Source organism: Centroberyx gerrardi, chromosome 5 (genome assembly GCF_048128805.1).
Source record: "Centroberyx gerrardi isolate f3 chromosome 5, fCenGer3.hap1.cur.20231027, whole genome shotgun sequence".
Classification (NCBI taxonomy): domain Eukaryota; kingdom Metazoa; phylum Chordata; class Actinopteri; order Beryciformes; family Berycidae; genus Centroberyx; species Centroberyx gerrardi.
This window is the reverse complement of record NC_136001.1, coordinates 27,256,616-27,280,731: the sequence shown is the minus strand read 5'-3', so window position 1 is coordinate 27,280,731 and position 24,116 is coordinate 27,256,616. Positions and strand designations below refer to the sequence as shown.

General features: G+C 44.7%; 2 protein-coding genes and 2 non-coding genes across 4 annotated transcripts; 3 read left to right on the top strand and 1 right to left on the bottom strand.

Moving 5' to 3' along the window:
* The first annotated feature begins 910 nt into the window (after positions 1–910).
* On the top strand, positions 911–6,765 carry nop56 (NOP56 ribonucleoprotein homolog). The gene is made up of 12 exons (XM_078283395.1): positions 911–962; positions 1,661–1,750; positions 1,849–1,957; positions 2,533–2,703; positions 2,961–3,159; positions 3,675–3,862; positions 4,198–4,349; positions 4,577–4,677; positions 5,008–5,156; positions 5,399–5,520; positions 5,847–5,960; positions 6,205–6,765. Exons 1-12 carry the CDS (start codon positions 960–962, stop codon positions 6,445–6,447), a joined length of 1,641 nt encoding a protein of 546 aa, XP_078139521.1. The 5' UTR covers positions 911–959; the 3' UTR covers positions 6,448–6,765.
* Positions 3,904–4,034, top strand: LOC139926981 (small nucleolar RNA SNORA26). Its single transcript, XR_011785331.1, has one exon. It is a non-coding gene; the product is annotated as a small nucleolar RNA SNORA26 (small nucleolar RNA).
* On the top strand, positions 5,695–5,762 carry LOC139926980 (small nucleolar RNA SNORD57). Its single transcript, XR_011785330.1, has one exon. It is a non-coding gene; the product is annotated as a small nucleolar RNA SNORD57 (small nucleolar RNA).
* Positions 6,766–7,468: 703 nt separating the features above from the next.
* On the bottom strand, positions 7,469–23,867 carry ubap2a (ubiquitin associated protein 2a). Its single transcript, XM_071918800.2, has 27 exons — positions 23,849–23,867; positions 21,683–21,820; positions 21,225–21,302; positions 20,803–20,913; positions 18,745–18,907; positions 18,506–18,586; positions 18,360–18,423; positions 17,781–17,878; positions 17,516–17,574; positions 17,351–17,421; positions 16,563–16,743; positions 16,087–16,357; positions 15,605–15,912; positions 15,033–15,259; positions 13,878–14,166; positions 13,317–13,356; positions 12,887–13,061; positions 12,254–12,305; positions 11,615–11,930; positions 11,234–11,325; positions 10,827–10,877; positions 10,501–10,594; positions 9,999–10,409; positions 9,683–9,787; positions 9,516–9,583; positions 9,189–9,380; positions 7,469–8,257 (listed from the first exon to the last, which is right to left on the bottom strand). The coding sequence occupies exons 2-27, from the start codon at positions 21,776–21,778 to the stop codon at positions 8,162–8,164; spliced, it is 3,789 nt and encodes a 1,262-aa protein (XP_071774901.1). The 5' UTR covers positions 21,779–21,820; positions 23,849–23,867; the 3' UTR covers positions 7,469–8,161.
* Positions 23,868–24,116: the final 249 nt, after the last annotated feature.

Here is a 24,116-nt window from a genome sequence, read left to right as displayed (position 1 = left end):
TGTACAAACATACCCAGCATGCATCCATTCCTTGGAAACACATGACTCTAAAGAACTTTTATGGTGCTCTTCCCAGGTCTGATACTCAATAACCTTTTTCCTGCATGCTGTTGTCATAGTGCACTGCAGCAGTGGACAATTAAGTATATTGTAGTCATTGTATTTATATGATTGCATTTCAAGTATATGAGTACATGATTTAGAAAAAAAAAAACTGTTCTGTAGCACTTAGCCCAAGATTGCCCCCAATAACAAACCCACACACACACATACCAACAATATTTTAGTTGCCTTTAAGCCAAACATTTTTCCATCACCCAATTTGGGGGGTTTTCATATTGTGTACTTGTGTCCGCAGAATGTTTATACATACACATACAGCCTATAGGTCCTGTTACTCTTCAGTGACTGGAGCCACAGATAATCTAAATCTATCTTTTTCAATTATTGCAGTTAATCAGACTGACACTGATAACCCTGGATTTGGTGGAGGGTAATCCCACCCAAACTCAGTTTACCTACCTTTGTTTTTGCAGAACAGTGTTTTCGCACCTTTTCAAGCTCACATAAATTCATATTATAGGTATAAGGTCTTAAAAGGAAAAATGTAATAATGCTTTTCTGGAAATGATTGAGATGATGATCTCAATGGTGATTTTTGTTCATATTGGTAGATGTCTGCCTCATGATGATCATTGACTGGTGGTATTTGTAGGTCCGCCTTTTGTACCATTGATAACTGCTGATTCCATTTTTGCTCCGAGACGGCCAAGTGACTTTCTGTTCTGTAACCAGCAGGTGGCAGAGTGGAGGCTTCCCGGGTGCGTCTCGCGATATAAGGTCGTTATCGCGGTAATGTGGTCATGTGGCAGCCTGTTGAAATCTCCTGAGTTCTTCTTTCTATCGTGGTGAAGGAGGAGAGCAGACACGTACTGCGTGTCTCAACAGATTTTCTAATCATGGTAAGAATGCGGCGTGTATCTGGTGCTAATTACAAATATCTTTCAGTATAGCACTCATTCGAAAGGCTTTTTGACGTTTTGCATGCACTGGTGACTCGAAATAGCAATTTCCATGTGTTTATATGATTGTTGACTGAAGGCCTCTTCAGCATGAGGAGTGGTGAAGTTAGCCACCCATATAACTAACGTTAGTTGGCTTAATCTAAACTCAACATGGGACCAACATGGGAACAAAACTTGATTAGCTGCTGTTAGTCGTACTAATCGAAGAGTTAGATTTTGTTGCGTTTGTTTGCGGCTCTCTGTGAGTTAGCTGGCTTTCCAGAGCTAATGTTAGCTGTCCAGCTAGCTCACACAGCAGCAGGCCCAGGCCCCGCTCAGACACGTGGGTACGTTAAGAGGACTGCGTGGTTAGCGCGTATGAGCAGAACTTACTTGTTAACCTTGTATGCTGCGGTTAGTACGCCACCGCACTGAAAACTAAAATTAACCTTTACAATATTGTACAAATTATCTAAATTGACAGTTACGGAGGTCACGCATGAACACGTTGCCAAAGCTTTACTGTTACCACGTGGGAGCTGCTAACACTAGTTGGCATAATACGCGAATTAACTGAACATTGCTTGCTATAGCAAGACTCCCATACTTTTAAGTTAAGTTCTAGTTTCTTAGCCAATGTATTTCTCTTTCCACAGGTGCTGTTGCACGTGTTATTTGAGCACGCGGCGGGCTACGCGCTGTTCGCCGTCAAAGAGGTGGAGGAGATCGGCATGCTGCTGCCTCAGGTGGGTCATCCAGTCCCCCGTCCCACTGCTGGTTGGACAGTTTAAATTTCTACCATAGTATCATGCAATAAAATCACATCATAATTTCTCTGTTGTAGGTGGAGGAGAGTGTTCTGAACATCGGGAAGTTCAACAGCATGGTGAGCCTCGCTGCCTTCTTCCCGTTCAAGTCGGCCCAGGCCGCCCTGGAAAACATCAATGCCATTTCTGAAGGCGAGTAGTTTTCCTACTTATTACTTGATTTACAGTTTACCCAGATGTAATGATGTTTCAATAATCTGTCAATCCACTGAATGTCTGTGCTGACAACATAATGTAAATCCTGAACATCTGGGCAAAGCCTTACAGAGCGCATGAGAAGTCGGACCTGCCAACCTGCTTGTGTTAATAGAGATTTTTTTCCCTTTCCTTTTTTCTTGTGTTTGCTACACAGATACTTAAAACACACTGTACATTTTCAATTCAGTAATGGTATTCTGATTGTATTTATATGAACTATCAAACCATTTGCAAGTTTGCAATCTTGTAAGTTAAATGAATAAATTAAATGTAATTGAATAAAGAGGCAAATTAACAGCCATGTAATGAATGGACGGTGGGCTTGCCTGGGGTTTATTTCAACGAAACACTTACACAGGTAATGTGTACAGGTTGGCTGGCCTGAATGCACCATCAGGAGATGCATTCATTACCATGACTTTTGCGTTGCTCTGCTCTAGAATAGAAAGTTGCATTACTATTGATGTCAAGTGCATACAAATATTTTAAACATCCTCTCCCACTTGCAGGTGTGGTCCACGCTGACCTGAAGTTGTTCCTGGAGACAAACCTGCCCAATGCTGGAAAGAAGAAAGCAGTATTGGGGGTTTCTGATTCCAAGATAGGAGCAGCTCTGCAGGAGGAGCTGGGCCTGTCCATCCAGACCAGTGGGGTGGTGGCTGAGATATTTAGAGGTGAGGAGACAATTTGGCTGCAACTTAATCTTCGACAGGCTGACAAGTTGGTTTTTTTGTAGTCTTGGGGTATCATGACAAGACTTTTAGAGTCCTGTTAGGGCTTTGAAACACTGTGGCCTGTTGTGATGCGATCTTGTGACCCTGAAACTCCTGATGGTTCATACTGAAAATCTGAACAGCCAGTGATCACGGGTTGTCCCCTGCCTCCACTCCTCTTGACTCCAACAAACCCTTATCTGTATTCGTCTTGTCAGGTGTGCGTCTGCACTTCCACTCCCTGGTGAAGGGTCTGACGGCCCAGGCTGCCTCCAAGGCCCAGCTCGGTCTGGGCCACAGCTATTCCAGAGCCAAAGTCAAGTTCAATGTCAACAGGGCAGACAACATGATCATCCAGTCCATTGCTCTGTTGGACCAGCTGGACAAGGACATCAACACTTTCTCCATGCGAGTCCGGTAAGGAGCTGTGGTTCAATCAGACCACTAATACTCTTCAATTGTGTCTTGTGGTTGAGAGAAGGATGCACTTGTAGACTATTCACTGTTCTTTTTGATGGGAATAACATTACGTTTCAACTAACATTAGGCTAGTTAACCATCCAGGCAGCAGAGAAGCATAAGTTTGATTGGCTCACAGTCAGTGTATATAGTGGCATTTGGCGCTTGGTGGGAGGTAGTTTCAGACCCTGGTTGTGTGCACTGGTCTGGTTCAGCTGGACTTTAACAAAACGGATTAAAATATAAGACATTTTGAACACCTTTGCCTGAAGAAGTGATCCTAACCCCCAAGCAGCCTCTTGGTGCTTACCACAGACGGCACCCCTAGAGTGCTGCCTGTATAGAAAAGGGGGGGACAACAACTTCGACCCCACGTCTGTTTGGCCAGCTGTTGTATTGTGCGGCCACACTGTTGAAGCAGAGCAGTTGGTTCAGAATTTCTTTTACTTACAGTCTTTGTTTTATGTCTCCAGTGAATGGTATGGCTACCACTTCCCAGAGCTGATCAAGATAGTGTCGGACAACTCGATGTACTGCCGCCTAGCCCAGCTGATCGGCAACAGGAAGGAGTTGTCAGAGGCGAGTCTGGAGAGCCTGGAGGAGGTGGTGATGGACGGCGCCAAGGCCCAGGCCATCCTGGACGCATCCCGCAGCTCCATGGGTCAGCACACAGGACAATGAAAACCAGATTAAGACCACATCGTGCCCCTTTTTTGCCCATCCTGGACTAATAATTGTCCTTGGTGTCTAACACAGGGGGGTAAAGTAGCTCTCTCATAAACCTGTAGTGAAGGCAAAAATCCTCACTGCGGATCCTGTCGGGAGAAACAACCCACACGTTGCTTCCAGATATACAAGCATAAAATCCATTGACATGTTGATTGGATTAATGGCAGCTGTCCTCAGATTGTAAAATTGGTGTTCTGTCTTAAGTCCCAAAGAATTATCTGAGGAGTGGTATCCCTCTGAACGCCCTCTCCTGATTTCTCCCTCCAGGTATGGACATCTCTCCAATCGACCTGATCAACATAGAGAGGTTCTCTAGCCGTGTCGTGTCTCTGGCAGCCTATCGCCTGGAGCTGCAGGAGTACCTGCGCTCCAAGATGAGTCAGGTGGCCCCCAACCTGGCAGCCTTAATCGGAGAAGTGGTGAGTAGAAGTCTCATCTGTACTGTTATCTTGACATTCAACACGGGACCAATGATGTTATACCAAAATCTGTCAATCCACTGAACCGCTGTGGTGAAACCTTCCTCCGGTGCTGATGGTCTTCCCTTTCAAAGAGCTTTAGCTGAAAACAAATAGTGTTATCGTTTTGTAGAACCATCTCTTGCTGTTATGGATGTGACTGACCATATTATTTTCCTGGCCTGCAGGTGGGAGCTCGCCTGATCTCCCACGCCGGCAGTCTAACCAACCTGGCCAAGTACCCAGCCTCCACCGTGCAGATCCTGGGAGCAGAGAAGGCCCTGTTCAGGTACTGGGGCACCCACTCCCTGCTGGGGAAAGCAGTGGCTGCAGTGATGGCAGGGCTGGGCCGGAGCAGAGAAGGGTGACTGGAGAAGGCTAACTTAAGCCTCCTCTGGAGTGATCCCTCTCGCCCTAACGCACCCCCCACAGTCTGAGCAGCCACACACAGCACTGAGGTAGCGAAACTGAAAAGCAGTTTTTTAAGCTGGGAGTGCAAAACGTATCAGTTTCCAAAACTACACATAACTTTGATAGACAGAACCCCTTGGATGACATTTTTTGGGCACTTGCTGTAACTGTTCATTATGAATGTCAAAGCAACACTGTTTTCACACAGAGCCCTAAAGACTCGAGGCAACACCCCCAAGTACGGCCTCATCTTCCACTCTACCTTCATCGGCCGTGCCGCTGCCAAGAACAAAGGCCGCATCTCCAGATATCTGGCAAATAAGTGCACCATTGCCTCGCGCATTGACTGTTTCTCTGGTGAGTGGAGATTATCCCAGAGGCAGGAATGGGAGCTTAATGTTGAATAAAATTTGCATTTCTTGGTCTGTGCCAACTTAAATTCTTGTGGCGTAACTTGCAATGATGCTCATATTTTTCGTCAACAGTATTCATCCCTTGGGTTGATGTTGATAAGCTTAATTCCTGAGCAAAGCCATTAGTCTGCTAGGCTACTGTAGTCTCCTGCTGGCACTGTGACTGACTTTTTTACTTTTTGACAGAGGTACCCACGAGTGTGTTTGGGGACAAGCTGCGTGACCAGGTGGAGGAGCGCTTGTCTTTCTATGAGACTGGCGAGGTGCCACGCAAGAATGTGGACGTCATGAAAGAGGCCGTGAAAGAGGTGAGCTCAGATGAACGTTTTGAATTGTTTAGGTCGCAGTATGCAAAAGCAGAGTGGCACAGTGAGTAGAGACCCGGTTTCAAGGTCCTGTATCTTGCCATTTAATTGGCTAGAGGTTCTTGAAATACTGGTACTTTACCTCATACTTCAGAATTTCTCAATGCTTGAGCCTGCTGTGAATGATGACACATCTCTGCCTGACTTCATTGTGAGGGCAAAAACTGATTTAATGAGCCTGACGCAGCGTAGCATAATACACTTGTGAAACGGCCAATGGTCACTCCCTGACTGTCATGACGGTAACTGTTTCTCTCACCACATCACAGGCTGGTGATGTTGCAGCCGAGATAAAACGGAAGCTGGATAAGAAGGAAAAGAAACGCAGGAAGCGTGAAAAGAAGCTGAAAGAGGAAAACTGTGAAACCAATGGCGAAGCAGAGGTATGTGGTAGTTGGAATATCTGGAAAAGCATGTTTTGATTTGAGATTTGACCCAGCTGTGGTCCTGTCTCAGTGTACGACATGCCAGAACAACCCGACTCCGAACCATTGGCTGGTCCTAACCAATGGGCTTGATCACTGAAGCGAGTCACACATCACAACCACTTGATTAACAGAGGGGTGTTTTATCTGTTGCTGCGACTACACTTTTCCTAACCATATTGTTTCCTGCTCCTTGGACCAGGCGGAGAATGGACAAGCAGACACCAGCGTGACAAAGAAGAAAAAGAAGAAGCAGGCAGATGAGCAGATGGAGGTAGAGGAGACCCCTGCTGCAGAGAATGGAGCAGAGGACACCAACACCCCAGCTAAGAAGAAAAAGAAACGAAAGGCTGAGGCCACAGAAGCAGAGCCAGCTGAAGAGACCCCAGAAACACCAGTGTCTGAGAAGAAGAAGAAAAAGAAGAAAAAAGACAATGCCGAATAGACAATATGATCAGAGACTGAGTCCTGAGCTCCTGTACAGTTTTTTTTTTTTTGTTTTGTTTATTTTTTACTATTTTCATTTTACTCACTGGACTTTAAAACGGGCAGATATATATGTAAGCAGCGTTTTGTTGTATACGCCATTTTAGAAACCTGAAAGCAGGTTAGACTGAAATGTTCAGAACTGTGCCTTGAAGTTCATTTAATTTTGCCTGTATTTCTGTAAATAAACTGCATTTAAGCCACATTGCCCTTTCTGAACAGTTGTCTTTATCAGTGTAAACTTCTTTTTGTTAGTAAAAAATCTTATGCAATACAATACCCAGTGTCATTTTGTTTCTTTTGGAGGGTCAAGGGTCACTTGTAACAGTGGTACACACTGGTAATGTCCTGCTAACTAGAAGCATGTGCAAGGAAAGCTTTGAATTGTAATTTATTTACTGAAAACTGGTTATAAATGGTAGCTGTTGTGTTTGATCACTTCTTGTGCATATAGATTAAGCCTTTGGCATCAGAAATTCATTTCCCATAGAAAACATAACACTTTCTATAGCACTTTGCAATTTGAGTTATTGTAATCCCCTAGAGTGCTTCAACCTGCACAACTTGTGCACTCATTAAGCCATATTACCTTGTTTAATGTATTGTGGCCCAAGCTGAATGAATCATGCGTCAAAAATGGCAACTTGGCCAATATGCTATATTTTACAAGCTAACAATATGTTGGTGGACTAGCCTGCATTCAGTGACAGCCTATTCACAGTATTCATGATGTAACATGCATTTCCTACCTATGTGGCACTGTGTTTGTCATTTGATAGTAATCACCTGTAAATTTACTACAATCACCTGTTTTCCTACCAAGATGGCTGTGGTGATGTAACTGAATACTAGGAATAGGCTATGGCAAAACAAGTCTCACTCATCTATCCATTGGTCTGAATGTGAATCAATTGCAGATGTGAAACCAATAAACACACTTAAGAGAACTGTGGTGTGAAAGATAATACCAGACCCCTACAAACTGTTCAGAACTTTTAATTTGTTGGACAACAAGGATTAAACCAATGTTAAAATGACATCAAATCCAAGGCCTGGCTGGTTGTACCAACCAACTAGTAAGATGGGAGACACAGATGGAGGGAAACGGGGCAAAAAGAAAGTCAAGCTATCAACTCAAGTCACCCTCAATATAAGGATTCACAGATGGGGGAGACCAAAGTTACAAAAACTTTTTTCTTCTAAAATAAAAAAGGCCTTTGCCGTGAAAATGATGTGTAGCATTTATGTACATCATTCTCAGGGTTCATGTATGCATACAAAAAAATCCACGTCACATGATGCTTGTTTGTGTTCAAGTATATTCACCATCAACTTCATTAATTCTCCATGATTTAGCATTCTTGTCTTTCCACATTTTTTTGAAATAAAATGTCCTTCAAAATAAAAAACAAATGCAGAAAACCACATTTCATGTCCTACCAATACATATATACTGTATAAATACATACATAAATATATTTTACATACAACAGCCATAAATTTGAAAAGGGGATATATAGAGCAAAGGGGAAAGGGGTGGTAGTGTGTGTGTTTTTAGCTTGGTGCTGTAAAATGCTTTGTCCCTCTATGATCTGATCAGTCAGATGGGCAGGTGTGGTGCTGTGTGTTGGCGTCTGTCCATGCACACGCACGTTAATGTCGACCTAGCCATCTCAGTTGGCCCAGTAGGGAGAGCTGCCATAGCTGGACTTGTTGACCTGGCTCTTCTGCTGCATGCTGCTGGACTGGCCGCGCTGGCTAGGACCACCCTGAACATGGAAAGACAAAACAGGATGCATATCTTTGAATAGAAACTTATGGTACCAAAGGAAACTATTCCCTCTCTTTACTTGGCCAAGTTTTGCTGAACATGTATGCTCTTTTTCAGTACCATCCCATTTCACACTCATACAATTATATACTGTACATTCAAATCTGCTGCCCAGTGAAAATAGTCATTTGGAGCCAAGTGCTTTCTTCAAGGGCACCTTGTCAGGAGCTGCTGAGGGAGGGAACAGTGTTACTCAATGACTTTGCCAGGCCAGTTTCCCTCAATCAGTTAGGGGATTTGAACCAACAAGCCAGTTTCTTTAACCTTAAAAGGAACCCTCAGATACTCTTGCACTTATACATCATCAATTTGTGATGTTCAGTGCATTCCAATGCTTTGTTATTTTGTGAATAAGTGTTGTAATTTACTTTTTTGATGTACCCACTTGCCCTCAACCAGCCTCATCTACTTCTAGTTCAGTTAGTGATTTCCTACATTTCCCAGAATCACTTTCAACAACCCCCAGAGGCACTGAAAGTGGACACAGACATGAACGTGTTGCTTTCAGTCAAGGGTGGGTGTATGAGCATATAAATAGCTAGCTAGTCAACTAGTTTGTGAACATTTGAGCGTGTCTATATCTTAAATCAAAACAAAACATGTTTCATGCACTGCATTAAACTGCATTGGGCAGTTATCCATGGAAATAAGAAAAATACACCACCTAGGCCCATAAATGCAAGGTACATGCCCAATATCTCTTTCATAGCTGTGTTAGGGTGTGTTTTAGGGTGGATTTCCTATTTTCTTTGAAGTCTAAAGTATAAGTCAATTGTCTCAGCATACATGCCACACAAGTGAAAACCACACTGACTGCTGGATCTGAGGGTGCATGTTTCACTGACGGCGTTATTAAAAAGGAATGTTACCTGTCCATCCTGAGCTAGATGGTGGTGCAGCAGCTGTGAGTGTGGTTGCTGGTGAGGCAGGATGTGGAGGAAGGGGGCCGGTGCATAACCCCCAGGGGCTCCTCCAGGGTTGAGAGGCCCTGGACCCCCCAGCGCTGATGGCAGGCTGAAGGGAGGGGGGGTCCCTGCATGGAAACCCTGCTTATCAAAGGACTGTGCAGGAAGAGGAACAAGAACAAAGTGGGCTGAATTATTCATCTGAATTAATTTTAACACAGTAAGTATTCAACAGAATAATAGTAGAATCATAGAACAGAAACATGAAGGTAATGGAGAGCTGAGGCTCACCTGGGTCTTATTGTAAACACTTCCACTGATGTCTGGCACACCCGAGTTACTGGATGTCACTGAGACGCCTGACAGCAAAAACATTTATGTGTCATAATTTTACATGACTTTACAAAAACCAAACTAGAATATTAGAAAGACTGAGCGATATTTCTGTTTCCCCGTACCTTTCCCAGGCCCAGTAGCAGCAGATTTGGCCTGTGCCTGTGAGGAGTTGTTGTAGCCTTTACTGTAGTCCACTCCTGCTGGCCCCGCTGTCAGCTCCTCATACCCTGAACAGGAAAACATCAACTTCAGAATTCATACAATTCACATACTTTTCTGTGCAAATCTGTGCAAAGATGTACTTAACTCAACATTGTTTAGAGTGTTTGTGTGATTTACTTCACCTGGAATCAAATGGAATTCTCAAACTATAAATATAATGTTTTATGTAGGCTAAATTGCTTTGTGCTAATCTGCGTGTGTAGACTTGTCACTAACCTGAGCTGAAGGTGTGCTGGCCATAACCGCTGGGCTGCTGCTGGGTCTGCTGCTGGAAGGGGCTAGCTGAGGGGTTGCCGAGGCCCAGGCTCATGCTGTGCTGCTTGGCCGAGGCTGGTCCAGGGCCCCCAGGGGGGACAAACATGGTGGGGCCGTACTGGAAGGCAGCGGCACTGGGCACCGCACCAGGCACCCCGGGGTAGTAGGGCAGGCCTGTGTAGCTGTAGCCCGGAGGCAGAAAGGCCTGCTGACTGCTGTGGTGCTGCGGCTGGCCCTGGGGCTGGGGCTGGGCCTGCGGGGGCTGAGGCTGGGCCTGGTTCTGGCCTTGGCTCTGGGGCGGCTGCGGAGCCGACAGGCTGGTGGGGGGTGCCGGGGAGGTGGAGTCATTCCTGCCAAACTTTGTGACTTCACCTGAGAAACAAGGGAGATGTCAAGTGAGGTCACAGTGACAGAACAGTTACAGGATTGGAAAGGAGGACTGCCAAGGGTGAAGTTGCTTTACCTGAGTAGGGGTTGTTGGCTAGGCCCCCATCTCTGCCAGAGAGAGTAGCTGTGGGGCCAGGGAATGTGATTCCATAATAATCCTGCAAAGAGGGCTAAGGGACAGGAGAAGATCAGGAGAGGATCCAACCAAGAGTGAATGCTAATTCTTTTTCAGAGGAACCATCAGCAATTACTCCCAACCTCGAACTGAGTAAAAGACTATCACAGGGTCAACAGAATCATATGCCATTAAAAGAACTATAATGGCTTATTACAGTGCGGAGTATTAGTGTGAGCATCAGTGAAGAGCTCTCATTGGAGTGTGGTGATGAGGTGGAGGCTCACCATTGGCAGTCTGGACTGGAGCATGTGGAGGTCCTCGTAGCCATAGATCTGCTGTGGAACAAGACACATTAACACATGGTGTAAAATACACACCGGTACACTGTTACTGAATGCTCTGGATCTATAAATCACCACAAAGTCACTTGTCAGAAGTATCCCCTTCAACTGTTCATACTCCTATTCTTTGTGGGGTGAACTGCTGGGATCAAGTGTGAATATGGCAATCATGCGCAAATTACTGGCAAAACAGGCGTAGTTCAAGAATAGAACGACCTTTATTTCATGACAGCTGGACAGACAGGACTGTATAGATGTGATTGGTAGGTGGCAGGTGTTGTGTTCATTGGAAAAAAACAAACTATGCAGCACACCAAAATGATTATCAATCCTCTGTAATGGCTACTTACTGGGTATGCTGGCAGCAACCCCCCTGGGCCCATGATATACTGGTTGGGCAGTAGAGGAGGCACTCCCTGGGACAGGTTAGGAGGAGCTTTACCTGTCAACACAAGGACACAACAATCATCATGTTGCTTTACTTTCACTTAAAGTAACAGCTCCACTCTGTGGCCATTTGACATTCCTCCTAGTAAGCATTAGTAATAATTCAATTAGTGAAGCAAAATGGTACGAGTGAAAGCAACCCATCACACTCTAATGCTTAACGTTAACTCCCATGTTTCCTGTCATTCCCAGTAGCTGACTTTGGGAATGTAGTGTGTGTGTGTGTGTGTGTGTGTGTGTGTGTGTGTGTGTGTGTGTGTGTGTGTGTGTGTGTGTGTGTGTACCAGTGGAGGATGAGAGCAGCGGTGTGGTCCTGGGTGCTGAGAGGTTGGAGGTGGCAGTAGCTCCATTGGAGCCAAGTCCCAGCACTGTGCTGGTGCCGGCAGCAGCAGAGTGTAGTCCACTTGTGCCAGCAATACCGCTGACTACGCTGCTCATATTGCTGCCCATGTTGGGCATGTTGGCCAGATGGCTGATGCTGCTGCTACTGTTGCTGTTGATGTGGGTCGAGTGGAGCGTTGGGGCCGGGGCCTGCGATGAGGTGTATGAGCCAGAGGAGGGAGCCAGAGAGCTCACGCTGCTGCTGTCCACACTGGTGTACTGAGAGAGGAGGAGTAGAAAAGGTGGTCATTTGAAACGTATCGTCTCTCCAGATTTTCAGATTTCTTTTAACAATGCATGTGTTGTCTGTGTATTGGCATTAATACAGATCTGATTCTGATTCTTTGGCTGTGGCTACTGTTTGATTTCATCTGATATCTAGTGACCTACATGGCCATGTGAACATGTAATACTATCATTGCTATGTATCTAACTATGTAGATTTGTGTTTCAGTGTGTCATACACATTCAGCAGTTTGTTTGCATATCATTACAAAGGAACTGGTATTTCAGCCATTATGCTGGTGGTAGGCAGTACTTACAGTGAGAGAGCTGGAGCCCAGAGCTGAGACTGAGGAATGACTGCTGGCATGGCTGCAGAGGGGAGCAGAGAGTGAAGGCAGGGAGGGGGGAAGAGAGTAATGCGAAAAAGATCAGTTTCTCCTCAACATCTCAGCACGTATACTGCTATGGCAATCGCAACTTCATAGCACCTCACAGTTAGCATTTCATTACTACTTCTCCTCAATTCAATGTATTAGGCTAGAAGTAATTTCTTGGAGTCAAGGTGAGACAACCCATTGCGCATTCTAGTATTTTTCCCCAATGGAAGAGACTAGCTTTAATGTATTCGGAAATAATTTATATATTGGAAAACATGCAATAGCTGCAGCAACAGGTGATCTGCCCCATCTTGACTATTCAAGTTGAAAGCACATGCTTTGCATTCATATATTTCTACTTCTCATGTTCTATGTTCTCATGTTGTAGTTTGCTCTACTCCTATTTCTATTCTATTTTCTTTGCTGTGTGCTATGTGCTGCTGCAACAAATCAATATCCACAGCTGGATCAACTTATTTTATTACATATGTATTGCACAAAAAACATTCTATGCATCTTTTGCCACTTTTCAATGCTGTTCTCCATCTTGTCATGTGTGTGTTTGTGTGTCACCTGTTGAGCGTGTTGAGCTGGCTGGCTGAGGGCAGGTCCTGTGCCAGGTTGGAGAGCGTGGTGGAGCTGTGTGCGGGCAGGGAGGAGGGCAAGTGGGACGAGGGAGCTGGGGCACTGTTGGTGCTGATGCTCAGAGACGGTGACTCCGGCTTCGGTGTGGAGGACGCTGATGAAGCTGGGAAGAGTAGGCAATATTTTTTTTATTTTTTTTTTTAAATCAGTCACATTCTTCTTGCCATGAAAGATGATCACAGTTCTAGCATTTGACTACAGTGTATGCAAAATTATATAATCCCCATGTATCTCCATGTCTACTGTATTTTTGAGTGATCCAAAATATGATTGATTAACCCAACAGAGGTGACTGTTGGTAGACCTTTATAATACAAAGCATGCATTGATTATAATAAATCCGTATTAGATAACTTACTGTCTAGAGCAGCAGAGGTCCTCACACCATTCAGACCATTCTGGTGACAAGAACAAACAGCGTCAGTGTCTCGGTATACTGATAATAGATCACCTCTACCATATACATGTAACATTTGGAATACGCAAGATACGCAGAAGACATTTTGTTTATTTCAGTGTATGTTTGAAAGAGGAATATTTTATGGGATGAGTAAATGCGTCACATAAGAAGAGAAAATCCAGCTCTAGACTGAGTCTATTGAGGATATCACCTATTAGAAACTTGGTTTCTAGTTATCATGTGACACCTACTCTGAAAAAATGACTGCCAACATGAAAGCATAACTTACAATTGAATATTAGCTTTATTGAGCCCTTTACTTAGAAAAAAGGCCTTTTTAAAAATATTGTGCAATGAACAGGTAAAATTTTCTCCCAAAATGTTTCCATGACATTTTGTGACATTGTATACACAAACTCTGCTTTAGGGTGAATTCTCATCTCAGTAAACCAAAGCTACAGCTAAGTTTAATAACCCTCTAGATAGATATGAACATTTGTGTGGACTTCTTCTACTCACCATGACTGGTCCCGAGGCGTCTTTGCTCTGGGAAAAGGCCAGTCGTGAGTGGGGAGCCATGGTCCCGTCATAACTTCCCCCGACTGTGGAGAAGGGGGAGGAGGAGGAGGGGACAGAGGAGGAGCTGGTGGAGGTGGTGGAAGAGGAGGAAGGAGGATTGGCAGAGCTGACAGTGCCCAGTGAGGAGGGGGTAAGGCTGGGCAGCGCCACCGAGGGAGAGGGGTAGACCGGCTCCGATGAGGAGAGCGGCAGAGGCAGGGGGACGGACAGAGGGCTGCCCAGTGAATCACTGTGAGACAACATGAGGAAGAGAAAAAGATAAAACACAAAGTTAGGAAGGAGGCATCACTTGCAATTAGCTCAGATGAGGAATAAAAGGGAAAAAATAAAACTTTACTGACACGAGTTTCATTCAAGAAAGATACATCCACTATTTAAAAAAAATAAATAAATATTGGAACATATTGGAAGAAGTGGAAGAACAGGAACTCGAAAGCGTTCACGTTTAACTCGACCACGTCCAAAATCATTTGGATTTATGAATTTAAAATAAACCATAAACAACCAGCAGCAGATATTGCTCAGTTTTTGTAAGTAGGGTTGATTGTAATCCCATTACTGCTGACAGTGTATTCCCCGTTATGTTTACCGCTTGTGTTGACACACTTCTGCAATATGTGACACCAAGTGGGAGATATTGGAGCCTGCAAAAAATTCTACTTGAGATTACCACTCAGAGGTTGACGTGAACGTTTTTCCCCAGTTGGCAGTTTGTATTTATGGCAAATCTGATATAATGTGAACGTGGCATCAGGGTACTTGAACGTTCTACTTTCTAACTACCTCACGCTAGTTAAATGGGCAATATATTCAAGTTTCAGGCCATGGATAATTGGAAGATCTGATATAGGCAGGTCTCATTGTAGTGCTTTTGGGTTTGGTGGTTTGAGTTTTGCTTGGCCCCGTTGGATTTTATTAGAGAGCAGCACTCCCTGCAATCTGAGAAGTACGTAGCTCTACATTGAAGTAATTGGCGAAATTTTGATCAGATTCGATTGGCATGATGGCAAAAACCAGGAAAATAAGGCCCAGGTTGAAAATAACCGGAATTACTTCTACACATTAATTGCCTGAATGACAGTGTATTGACAGTACCTGAGCGGTTTGGAGTACAGGCTGGTCTGGCTCTGTGCTCCTGGTCCCGGTGCAGGTGGTGCTGGGGCGGGTGCCGGTGTGGACTCCCTGGATGGCCCGCTAACACAGTTGTCCACAACGCCAAAGTCAGGCAATGCCGACTCTGAGCCAAAGTCTAGTGCTCCAAACTGGAGGTTTAGACCAGGGACGTCAGCAGAGCCTGGCATCTCCACCGCCGTGGAGGGGATCTGTCAGGAAGGTGGTGCATTGACAGAGCTCAACACCATGATTATATGTTCATTTAATTAATGATATTGTGTCATGTAGCAAGAAAGAACTTGAGGTATTTGGGTTAAGTAGGTTACAAGATTGTTTGAAATGCCAATCTGAGATGTTTTGGTAAAATATGTGTGCATTTTTACCTTAAAAAGTAGTATCTCAGACCTAAACCAACTGGAGAATGATGATTTTTGTAAACCCTGAAGTTTTAGATCAAAAACCCTGACGCTAAAACCCTGAGTAGCCAAATGCGCAATAAAAATAATTTATCAGTGTGTCATCGTAATCTTCTGTCCATCAGCATCCAACCCTACCTTAGATGTGGGAGGTATCCTTCGTTTCTGGCCCTTGAGCTGTGCCCGTTGCTGCTGTGGTGTGTTGCTGCCCTGAGGGTCCAGCCCTGCACTGGGGGCAGGAGGCTTGGCACTGCCAGCAGCCATCAGCGGGCCTCCCTGGGCCGGCGTGCTGGCCTGGAGGGCAGGCGAGGCTGAAGTAGGGTGTACTTGTTGCTGTTGTTGTGTTGGGGGGCTGGGTTGGCGTGCCAGAGGCAAGGAGGGGCCAGCATGCCTCTGGACCAGCTGGCTCAGCACCAGAGAAGGCTCCGGCTGCAGGCCAAACTCACCTGGAGCAACAGACACACAAAAACACAAACACATGCACAGTCCAAGGGATTAACATAGTCATATATACACCTATATAAGCACAGGGAAAACAGACACAATTGATTATTTGCCATGCTTGCATGCATGCCTGCACACTGACACTCGCTATTGGCCATTCCCACTCAAATACTCACGGCTGAACTGCGAGGAGAGTGAGGAGGCGCTGGATTCCGAAGCCTTCATGTCCCAGCTGGAGGAGGAGGGCGGAGGTACAGGGGCTCCCAGGCCTGGCAGTCGGCTAATGGAGGTGTTGCCCCCCTGGGTGCTGGCAGGAGGGGCCGCCTGGGATGAGGGCAGCGGGCCCAGGCCGGGACCCTTCAGCTGTTCAAGGATCTGAGCTCCAGCGCTGGGCTGACTCCTCTTGGACTGGCCCAGGTCCCCGAAACCTGCTCCCAGCACTGACGACTGGCAAAGACAGAAGGAGAGAGTATAACATACGATCTCTGTGATTGTGTATGTGCGTATTTATGTGTGAGAAACAAAGGAATGTGTATATGAGAAACAAAAAAGGATACATAGTACTGACTGGAAACAGTCAAATAAATGAAGAGCGTGCAAAGAGTATAATTAACCAGGGAGTGTGGAGTATCACAAGTGACTGTGTGTTTACCAGGGCAGCGTGTGCGTAGCTTGTGCTGCCGGTGCCGTTGCGGCTGGGGGGCGGCTGCTGTTGCTGCTGCGGCTGGTGGTGGTGGGAGTTGGTGAAGACCAGACTCTGAGAGGAGGAGGAGGAGGAGGGTGCCTCTCTTCCTCCACCCACAGGCTTCTGCAGCAGAGAGGCCAGGTCCAGACTGGTGGGGAAATGGTTGTTAAAATCCATTCAATTCAAAAATGTTTCTTTGCAGGACACAATGAATACAAAACTTGGCAATGCAATATAATGTATTGCAAATAAGTACAATATTAACAAAAGGGTCAATAGTAACAAAGACACTCCACATTTGTGCAGATGCCACCAAAAAGCAAAAGCACGTTTTTTTCCACTGATAGGGCTTTCGAATAAAGGGGTAACTGCAACTACAGTGTTTCCCTGTAGAACATAATTTGCCATTGTGCAACTCCCATGCTCTCACTTGCTAGCAGCATAACAGCATGGTTGTCCGTATGGAGCACATGATAATCTCAAGTTATCTGGAGCGTAATTTCTTGGAAAATTGTGGCCAAAACACGTGTGTGTAAATAATTGTTTACAAGGCTTTACATACTGTATATGCAAGTGTGAATGTTATGCAAGCTGATGATTGTAAATCTGTCATGAAACACTACAAAATAAGAGTACTGCTTCTGCAAAAACTGCAATACTAATATAAAGCTGTGGGTGGTTTGTGAGATTGAGCTACACTTCACCAAGAGAGATTATGGCTGATGTATTACACTGTACATGAACCAGTTACGTACCTTTGCCCAGGAGTGATGTGGTTCTCAGCAGCAGGCGCACACGAGGAGGTGAACACTTTGGTCTCTGAGAGCTGAGGAGTCATAAGAGGCAGAAATTGTTTTAGTACACACTACTGCAGAGCATTTTCCCTTCATTGTGATCGATTAACTGCTGGTTCAACTCACACTGACATCCTCACTCCAGTCCTCAGCTGCCCAGTCTTCCAAGGTATTCCTCCAGGCAACTAGGGCACAACCAGGAAAGGGTCAAGGTTAAAATACATGTGAGACAAGTAGGAGAGAAAACAAGCAACAGTGGCCAGAGCCTCTCATGTTCTTTTGCAACATATGCCTCATTTATAGGGTCTACACGGTACTATCCATCTTTCCGTGTGCACAAAAACGCCTCTATAAGCTGAAAGCAGTGTCAGTGCTGCTCAGTGGAGCTAACCTGTCCCATCTGTGCTGTTGTTGGCTCCTGTTTCCCAGACCTCCGTTTGTGTGGTCCCCGCCCCAGTCTCTGTGGTATAGTCCGCTGGGTTGAAGGTCCTGGGGAGGAGCAAAGGAATAGATCAAGTCAGAGATTGATTGGGGAGAGCAATATTGACAGAATTATATAGAAATTTAGCTAGAGGGCAGCGTGTGGTTGACAGTGGGTGACCGAAGATTAAGTTAATCCTGTTCCCAAACAAACAAAATGTTCTGGAGTTTCAAACGCTGGATAAATTAGCACCTATGGTGGTCCAAGGTTTTGCACAGCGGCTGTATGAACAGCACAAAAAAAAACTGTGTGTGTGTGTGTGTGTGTGTGGAGTGTTTGTATTCAGTGTTGCTGTAGGGGCTTAAGTGGGGTAACTTTATCGTTTGGGTGGTATTTGCAAGAGATCAGTGCTTGCAGACTCACACAATATTTTAGGAGCAAACATAAGACCATAGGAACCCATTCTAAAAGACAGATGCAAGACAAGCACACTACTTTAATATGAAGTGAAAACCCCTGTGTGTGTGCATGTGTGGTTTATCGCCATACCCCATTCCCTGGGCTGAGAACCTGCTCCCTGCTGGTGCTCTGCCTCTGCCTCGACCTCCAGATCCTGCATAAACATACACACCAAAGTCAACAACTGTTGGGTCTACTGACTGAGTATACAGAGTATCAACTGTCCATCCGCTCACCTCGGCCACCTCTGCCCCTCCGACCTCGTTCTGAACCTCTGTCCACTGGTGTCACCTCCACACCATTCTCCTCTGGACGTGCTGTATGTGTACACACACATACATATACACAAATGAGAGGAGAAACTACATGAATAATAGGACAATGTAATCAAACATGATACTGAAAGCTGGAAAAGAGACAGGGGAATCTGAACTAGCTTTAAAAAAAATGCAATGGCCATGTCTAGACTCCGTACCCTGTCGGCTGCGACTGGCCCCTTTGCCCCTGCGGTTGGCGGCCCCACGGCCCTTGCTACCCTCCCTCTCTCCTTTCTTCTCCCTGTTCTCCTTGTTCTCCTTGCTCTCTGATGGTCCCTCCTTCACCAGGGGCTTCTTCTTCCCTACTGTCTCCCATGAGGTCTAGACACAGCAGGAGCGACGGCACAGTGGGAAAAAAAGACAAGATGCAGGATGAGTGAAATAAGTACAAACTCTATAGGCCATGTGTGTCTCATTAATATTAACACAAATACAAAAATATTTATCATCTAGCGATATTGTTTTATAAAGACAATATAGTAGTAATTTGTTTCATTGTTCCTACAAAGTCAAAATTAGAATATGCCCAGTAAAATAGGGACTCAATAGAATTTCTACAGCAGTGCATATTCATTTTGGCAAAGGATTATGTATTGAATATTATATTCAAAACAACATGCGGATAATAACTATACAGTCACTTCAGTTAGTATGTTATTCTACAGTGGGACACTCTTATCCCACACCTAATGTCTTAACACCCCTGCAGCATAACAATAACATAATCATTAGGCAACTATTCCTTTGGTTCATGACAGTGAAGATCATAGTAGAGGCAGATTTACTCCCAGGATTACATACCATTACAGTAGTGACTTTCATATACAGGGGAAAACCAGCCGCTTGCTATTTTTGGACTTCCACGAAACCAAAACAACAACATGGGCAACTGACAGGCTAGCTGGCTGGCTGGCTCCCCTGCACCCCACCCCCTCGCCATCTGTGCTGGCTGGCCTTCCTCAGAAATGCCGGGATACTCACTAGGACTCACAACACTCAGGCAGAACAACACCCAAGTGTTTGCCAGACATTTGGTAGGCTATTTGACATTGCTCTCTGGGCAGAAGAGGAAAACGGGTACAATAGTATGCCTTTATGCTAGCCCAAAAGAACCCCGATGTTATAGAGAGCTAACTGTATGGTGGGCATGGGTGAGTGGAGAGATAGATTTCATTATCAGGCTTTCATTTATGTCGTTTTCAATCCTCTATTTCAAAAATAATAGTTCTACTTGCAGGGAGCCCCATCTGTATTGTATTTTGTTAGCCTTGAGAATAATTATGGTTTTTATGTGCCATTGTGTAATTTGGGGAGCTCCATAAAAAAAGAAAGCCTCTCCTGAACCAAACACAAGTAACAAACTTGGTGTTTTTTTGGTAAACATTTTCCAGAACATCTTTAGAACCACCTGTTTTCCATGAAGTTTTATTTATTTTCCCCATTTTCTGTGCATTTTCCATGACAGGAGAGGTAGTCTTTTAATTTTTCAGGACAGGAATGTGTGGGAACCACAAGTTTCAAAGATGTACAAAAGGAAAAAAAAGGAAAATGTGCTCATTGAACTAGTTCTAAACTCAATATGAATAGACAGTCTCCCACCAACCCAACCACAAATCAATCTACGGTACTAATGACAGGAGAGAGGTGAGCTGGAGCATGTGCAGCAAATCATTCTCTACCATGTCTCTTCCCACTCAAGCTCAACTCTTCACAACCTCAGCCAAACAAACCCACCTGTTGGGATAGCGGAGACAGCCAATAGTTAGAGGAGTGATGAGCCACAAAAACCCTGGAAACAGCATGCAGCAGTGTTTCGTCTGCTTACATCATCAGGCCCTGTTTTATTCCAAATGTCTGATGGCAAATTTGTCATTCCGTTTGATTTGTAGCCATGAAAGTGAGGGATGAATCAACTGTACTTCCTAAGGTCCTACAGTGTTAGAATTTCTGTAGCACATGCTCCCGATCTAGAAATCTGTACAACTTGAGATTCAAAGTGGGAATGGGTGTTTTGAGTTATTTTCACAGATCGTGCTCCCAAATTATCCAATTTCAAGTGCACACTAAAAAAACAAAAGTCATCATAGACCACTGCTGCATATCCCCCCTCCAACCAGCTGTCAAAAAACATCCCTTCAGAAAATCTAAAAGCACAATCAGCAGAAAGTGAAGTTGAAGACTCGAGAAAGTAAGGTGGGTCTAGAGGAGTGGCCCACCGTGTCCGAAGTGCTCTCCAGGAGGAAGTTAATGGCTCTGTTGACATCCTCGTTGCAGTCGTGGAGTGCTACCATGCACTCATCCTGGTTCTTCCCCGTCACCTCCATCAGCTGGGGGAAGCAAAAATGTGTGCCAGACAACAAGGTGCATCAATTTGCTATAAGACCTCTGAAGCATCTTGACAAATATGTAAGGCAAACTCAGCAGTTTGCACCACAGCATACAGTTATAAAGCCTCACCCATAGCATCACATATCAACACAAGTGCATTTTTCACTTGTCGGATCATGTGTCAACATGCAGGAGTCTGTACTTCCATGGAAGAACATAAGAGCCTACACTCTGACTCAGCCTAGTTCCCAGACAATGAGTCTTGTATCCTGGGGCCAACACCACCAGGACAGAGCCCAGGGTTCCTCACCTGGTTGACTTTGTCCTCAAAGTCAGCATCATTCTTGTCGTAGATCATCTGGGCGAGCCGGATCTGCTCTGCAGTAGCCTGCAACAAAGAGACACAAAGACACAAGGGAAAGGTTTGGGTATAAAGGAGACAAAGAGGAAGAGCAAAGTGAGAAGGTGTTTGTATAATAGATGGTTGGAGAATGTTAGCTACGTTTTCATTGCCTGAGATTATTGACAAACAAGAACTAGCTGCTACGCAAGTAGCTGCATCTTACCACTATCAAAAATGTGTGTTCATTTACTGTATGCTTGCAATAAAAAATAAATAAATAAATAAGGTTCTTCTACAATATTGACCAAGCAGGCTGTGTGTGTGGGCTGTGGGTTTATCTCACACCTATCTCAAAATTTCTGTGGTTGAGAAGTGTGTGTGTGTTTGCATAATCTTTTCATCTTTATGCGATTGTGGTTGCTCACCTGTATCTGTTTCTGTGGTTGCGAGGTGTGTGTGGCAGCGGGCAGCATTTTTTCCCGAGGGCCCCGGGCCTTGTCGCCGCCCAGCGAGCTCATCATATACAGTATATACAAAACTCTGTATGTACAAAATAGAAAAATCTGCAAGGGAAACAAGAAACAGGGGGGATGAGTGAAACGGACTTGAAATTGTCAAATGATAAATTCCCAACTTTCAGATATGTCCCAAAGACAAATTCAATTCATTTAGCAGTCTGGTACAGCAGAGCTTCAGTACTTTCTCTCGTCCGAGTGGCGCAGGCTATACAGCGTCTAATAAATACCAGACATGTCTCTCGTACAGTTAGGCCAATTGCACAATCATGAATACGACCCTTATGGAGGCTGTAATACGCACGCACACACACACACACTTGGCCTGGTGATGTAACTGCTATGATGAAAATCTAGGCCAAGGAGGGGAGAGCAGCCCAGTGTCCTCTTACACCCCGTAGGCCTCCCAAACAGCATGCCACAGTGTGTGTGAAGCAGAACCAACACTACACCATCTTACACCCTGACCCTACTCAACTCTTGTTGCTAGAGAGCGTAAAGCAACTTATGATTACATGTAGACAGCCTTGTTGAAAACTTGGCAAACGTGTAAACCTAAACTAATTCAATAAAATGTATAACTATTCTCTACGTATATTTGACTAGTCCTGCACATTCCAATGTGCAAGACTAGTCAGCTCCAAACCTATCAATAAAAATATGCTCCAGATGTTGCAAATTGGGTGTTAGGCCAGTCCACCAGTCACTCATATTTTCAGTATCAAAAGTTAACTTAAACTGCCACAACCACAGTCACACACTCTACTTTATATGGCACAAGTGTGCTGAGATCACACACATGGAAACAGCAACTACACAATGCCATTGTACTACAATTGGAATTTGCAAACTTTGCTCATGGTGACCATTACTAGAATAAACTATTGTTAATAAGTACCGATATACCCACTGACCCATTTGTTTTATGTCAGAGAACAATAGCAATGCAGCTGAGTGGCTGAATGACGTTTGCCAATACACTGTTGCCATTGGCTGCTGGACTGAACAAAGCTAATGCAAAAGAACGGACGGGCTTCTAATTGTAATGAAACAGCTACTGCAGCTAAAATATATATATATCGTTTTTATATTTAAGAAACCTACGGCAGTAGTTGTAATCTGTGTTTGGCATGCGAATCAAATATACCACTGGAAGAATTTGCATCGACCCTCTTGGCCACAAAACAATAACAAAACAACCATCAGCAAAACTCTTCTTAGCTACTTAGCTGACTACAAGAGTTGTAATCCATCTCTTCATTTATCCAGCATATTACACTCAGCTAACAGAGATGACAAGTAACACCCAACGTCAGTGTCGTGTGTCTACATTGACAGCTATCTGGTTATTAAGTGACTCTTAACAGTAAATATGATAACAGCAATGCCAGTGGAGCATTGTTTTGAACCTGCTACCGTTAGTGTTATTTATTTTGCAAGTCTTCCTATGCGACTATTCAATAACAGTTACCTATCCAGCTTGCAAAAAAGTAAATCCGATTCTCGTGGTGTCGTTTTCAACAACACTGACCGACTTGGTGCTGGTGGTACTAGGGACCCCTTTGTCCTCGCTAGCGTTAGCTGAGATTAGCTAGCTAGCTTGCTACACATAGCTGACACAATGCCGTCGATATTTAACGATGCAGGATAGGGATGAAGCTAGCTAACGAAGCTAACTAAATCTGGTCGAAGTCGATAGCCACCAGTCACTTAGCTGGCTGGTTAGAGTCTTACACATATGAATAGATAAGTTCAGGTTAATATGACATAGTTTTCTCAATGACAGTGAAACAGCCTTGTCCTCGGACATCAAAACACGCTAGCTAGCTAACAACAAAGCTGTATCAATTCTAACGAAAATGGCCTCACAGTGCACAATCCCATCCCGACATTGCTTGCCGGGGAACAAGACAACACAAAAATAGCGAAAGAAATACCCCATAACCTCGTCTAAGCAAAGCAGCGAGGCCAGCGCCCTTACATTTCAATGAAACCACGCGTAAGAGTATGATTTAAACGTGTTCAAATACATAAGCGGAGCTTGATAAACATAAGGAAATTTGTGTTTTTTATTACCTGCTAACACGCTTCACTCGGCCAGCAGCAGACAAGGTAGTCACGTGACGTGCGCCGCCGCGGTTGATGCTCCGCTCTCCTCTCCGGGGTCACTCCACAATCACAGCAACGGACTTTGAAAGACTCGTATTTACTAGCAAATGCACAACTACTATCATTATACAAAATCAGATTAACGTTGGACAAAACGTTTGTGGGTGGATTGTTGTTGTTTCCCCTTGCGCTTGGTGTAGATGGCGGTTTGCCGCTCCTATCAATATCCTATGCA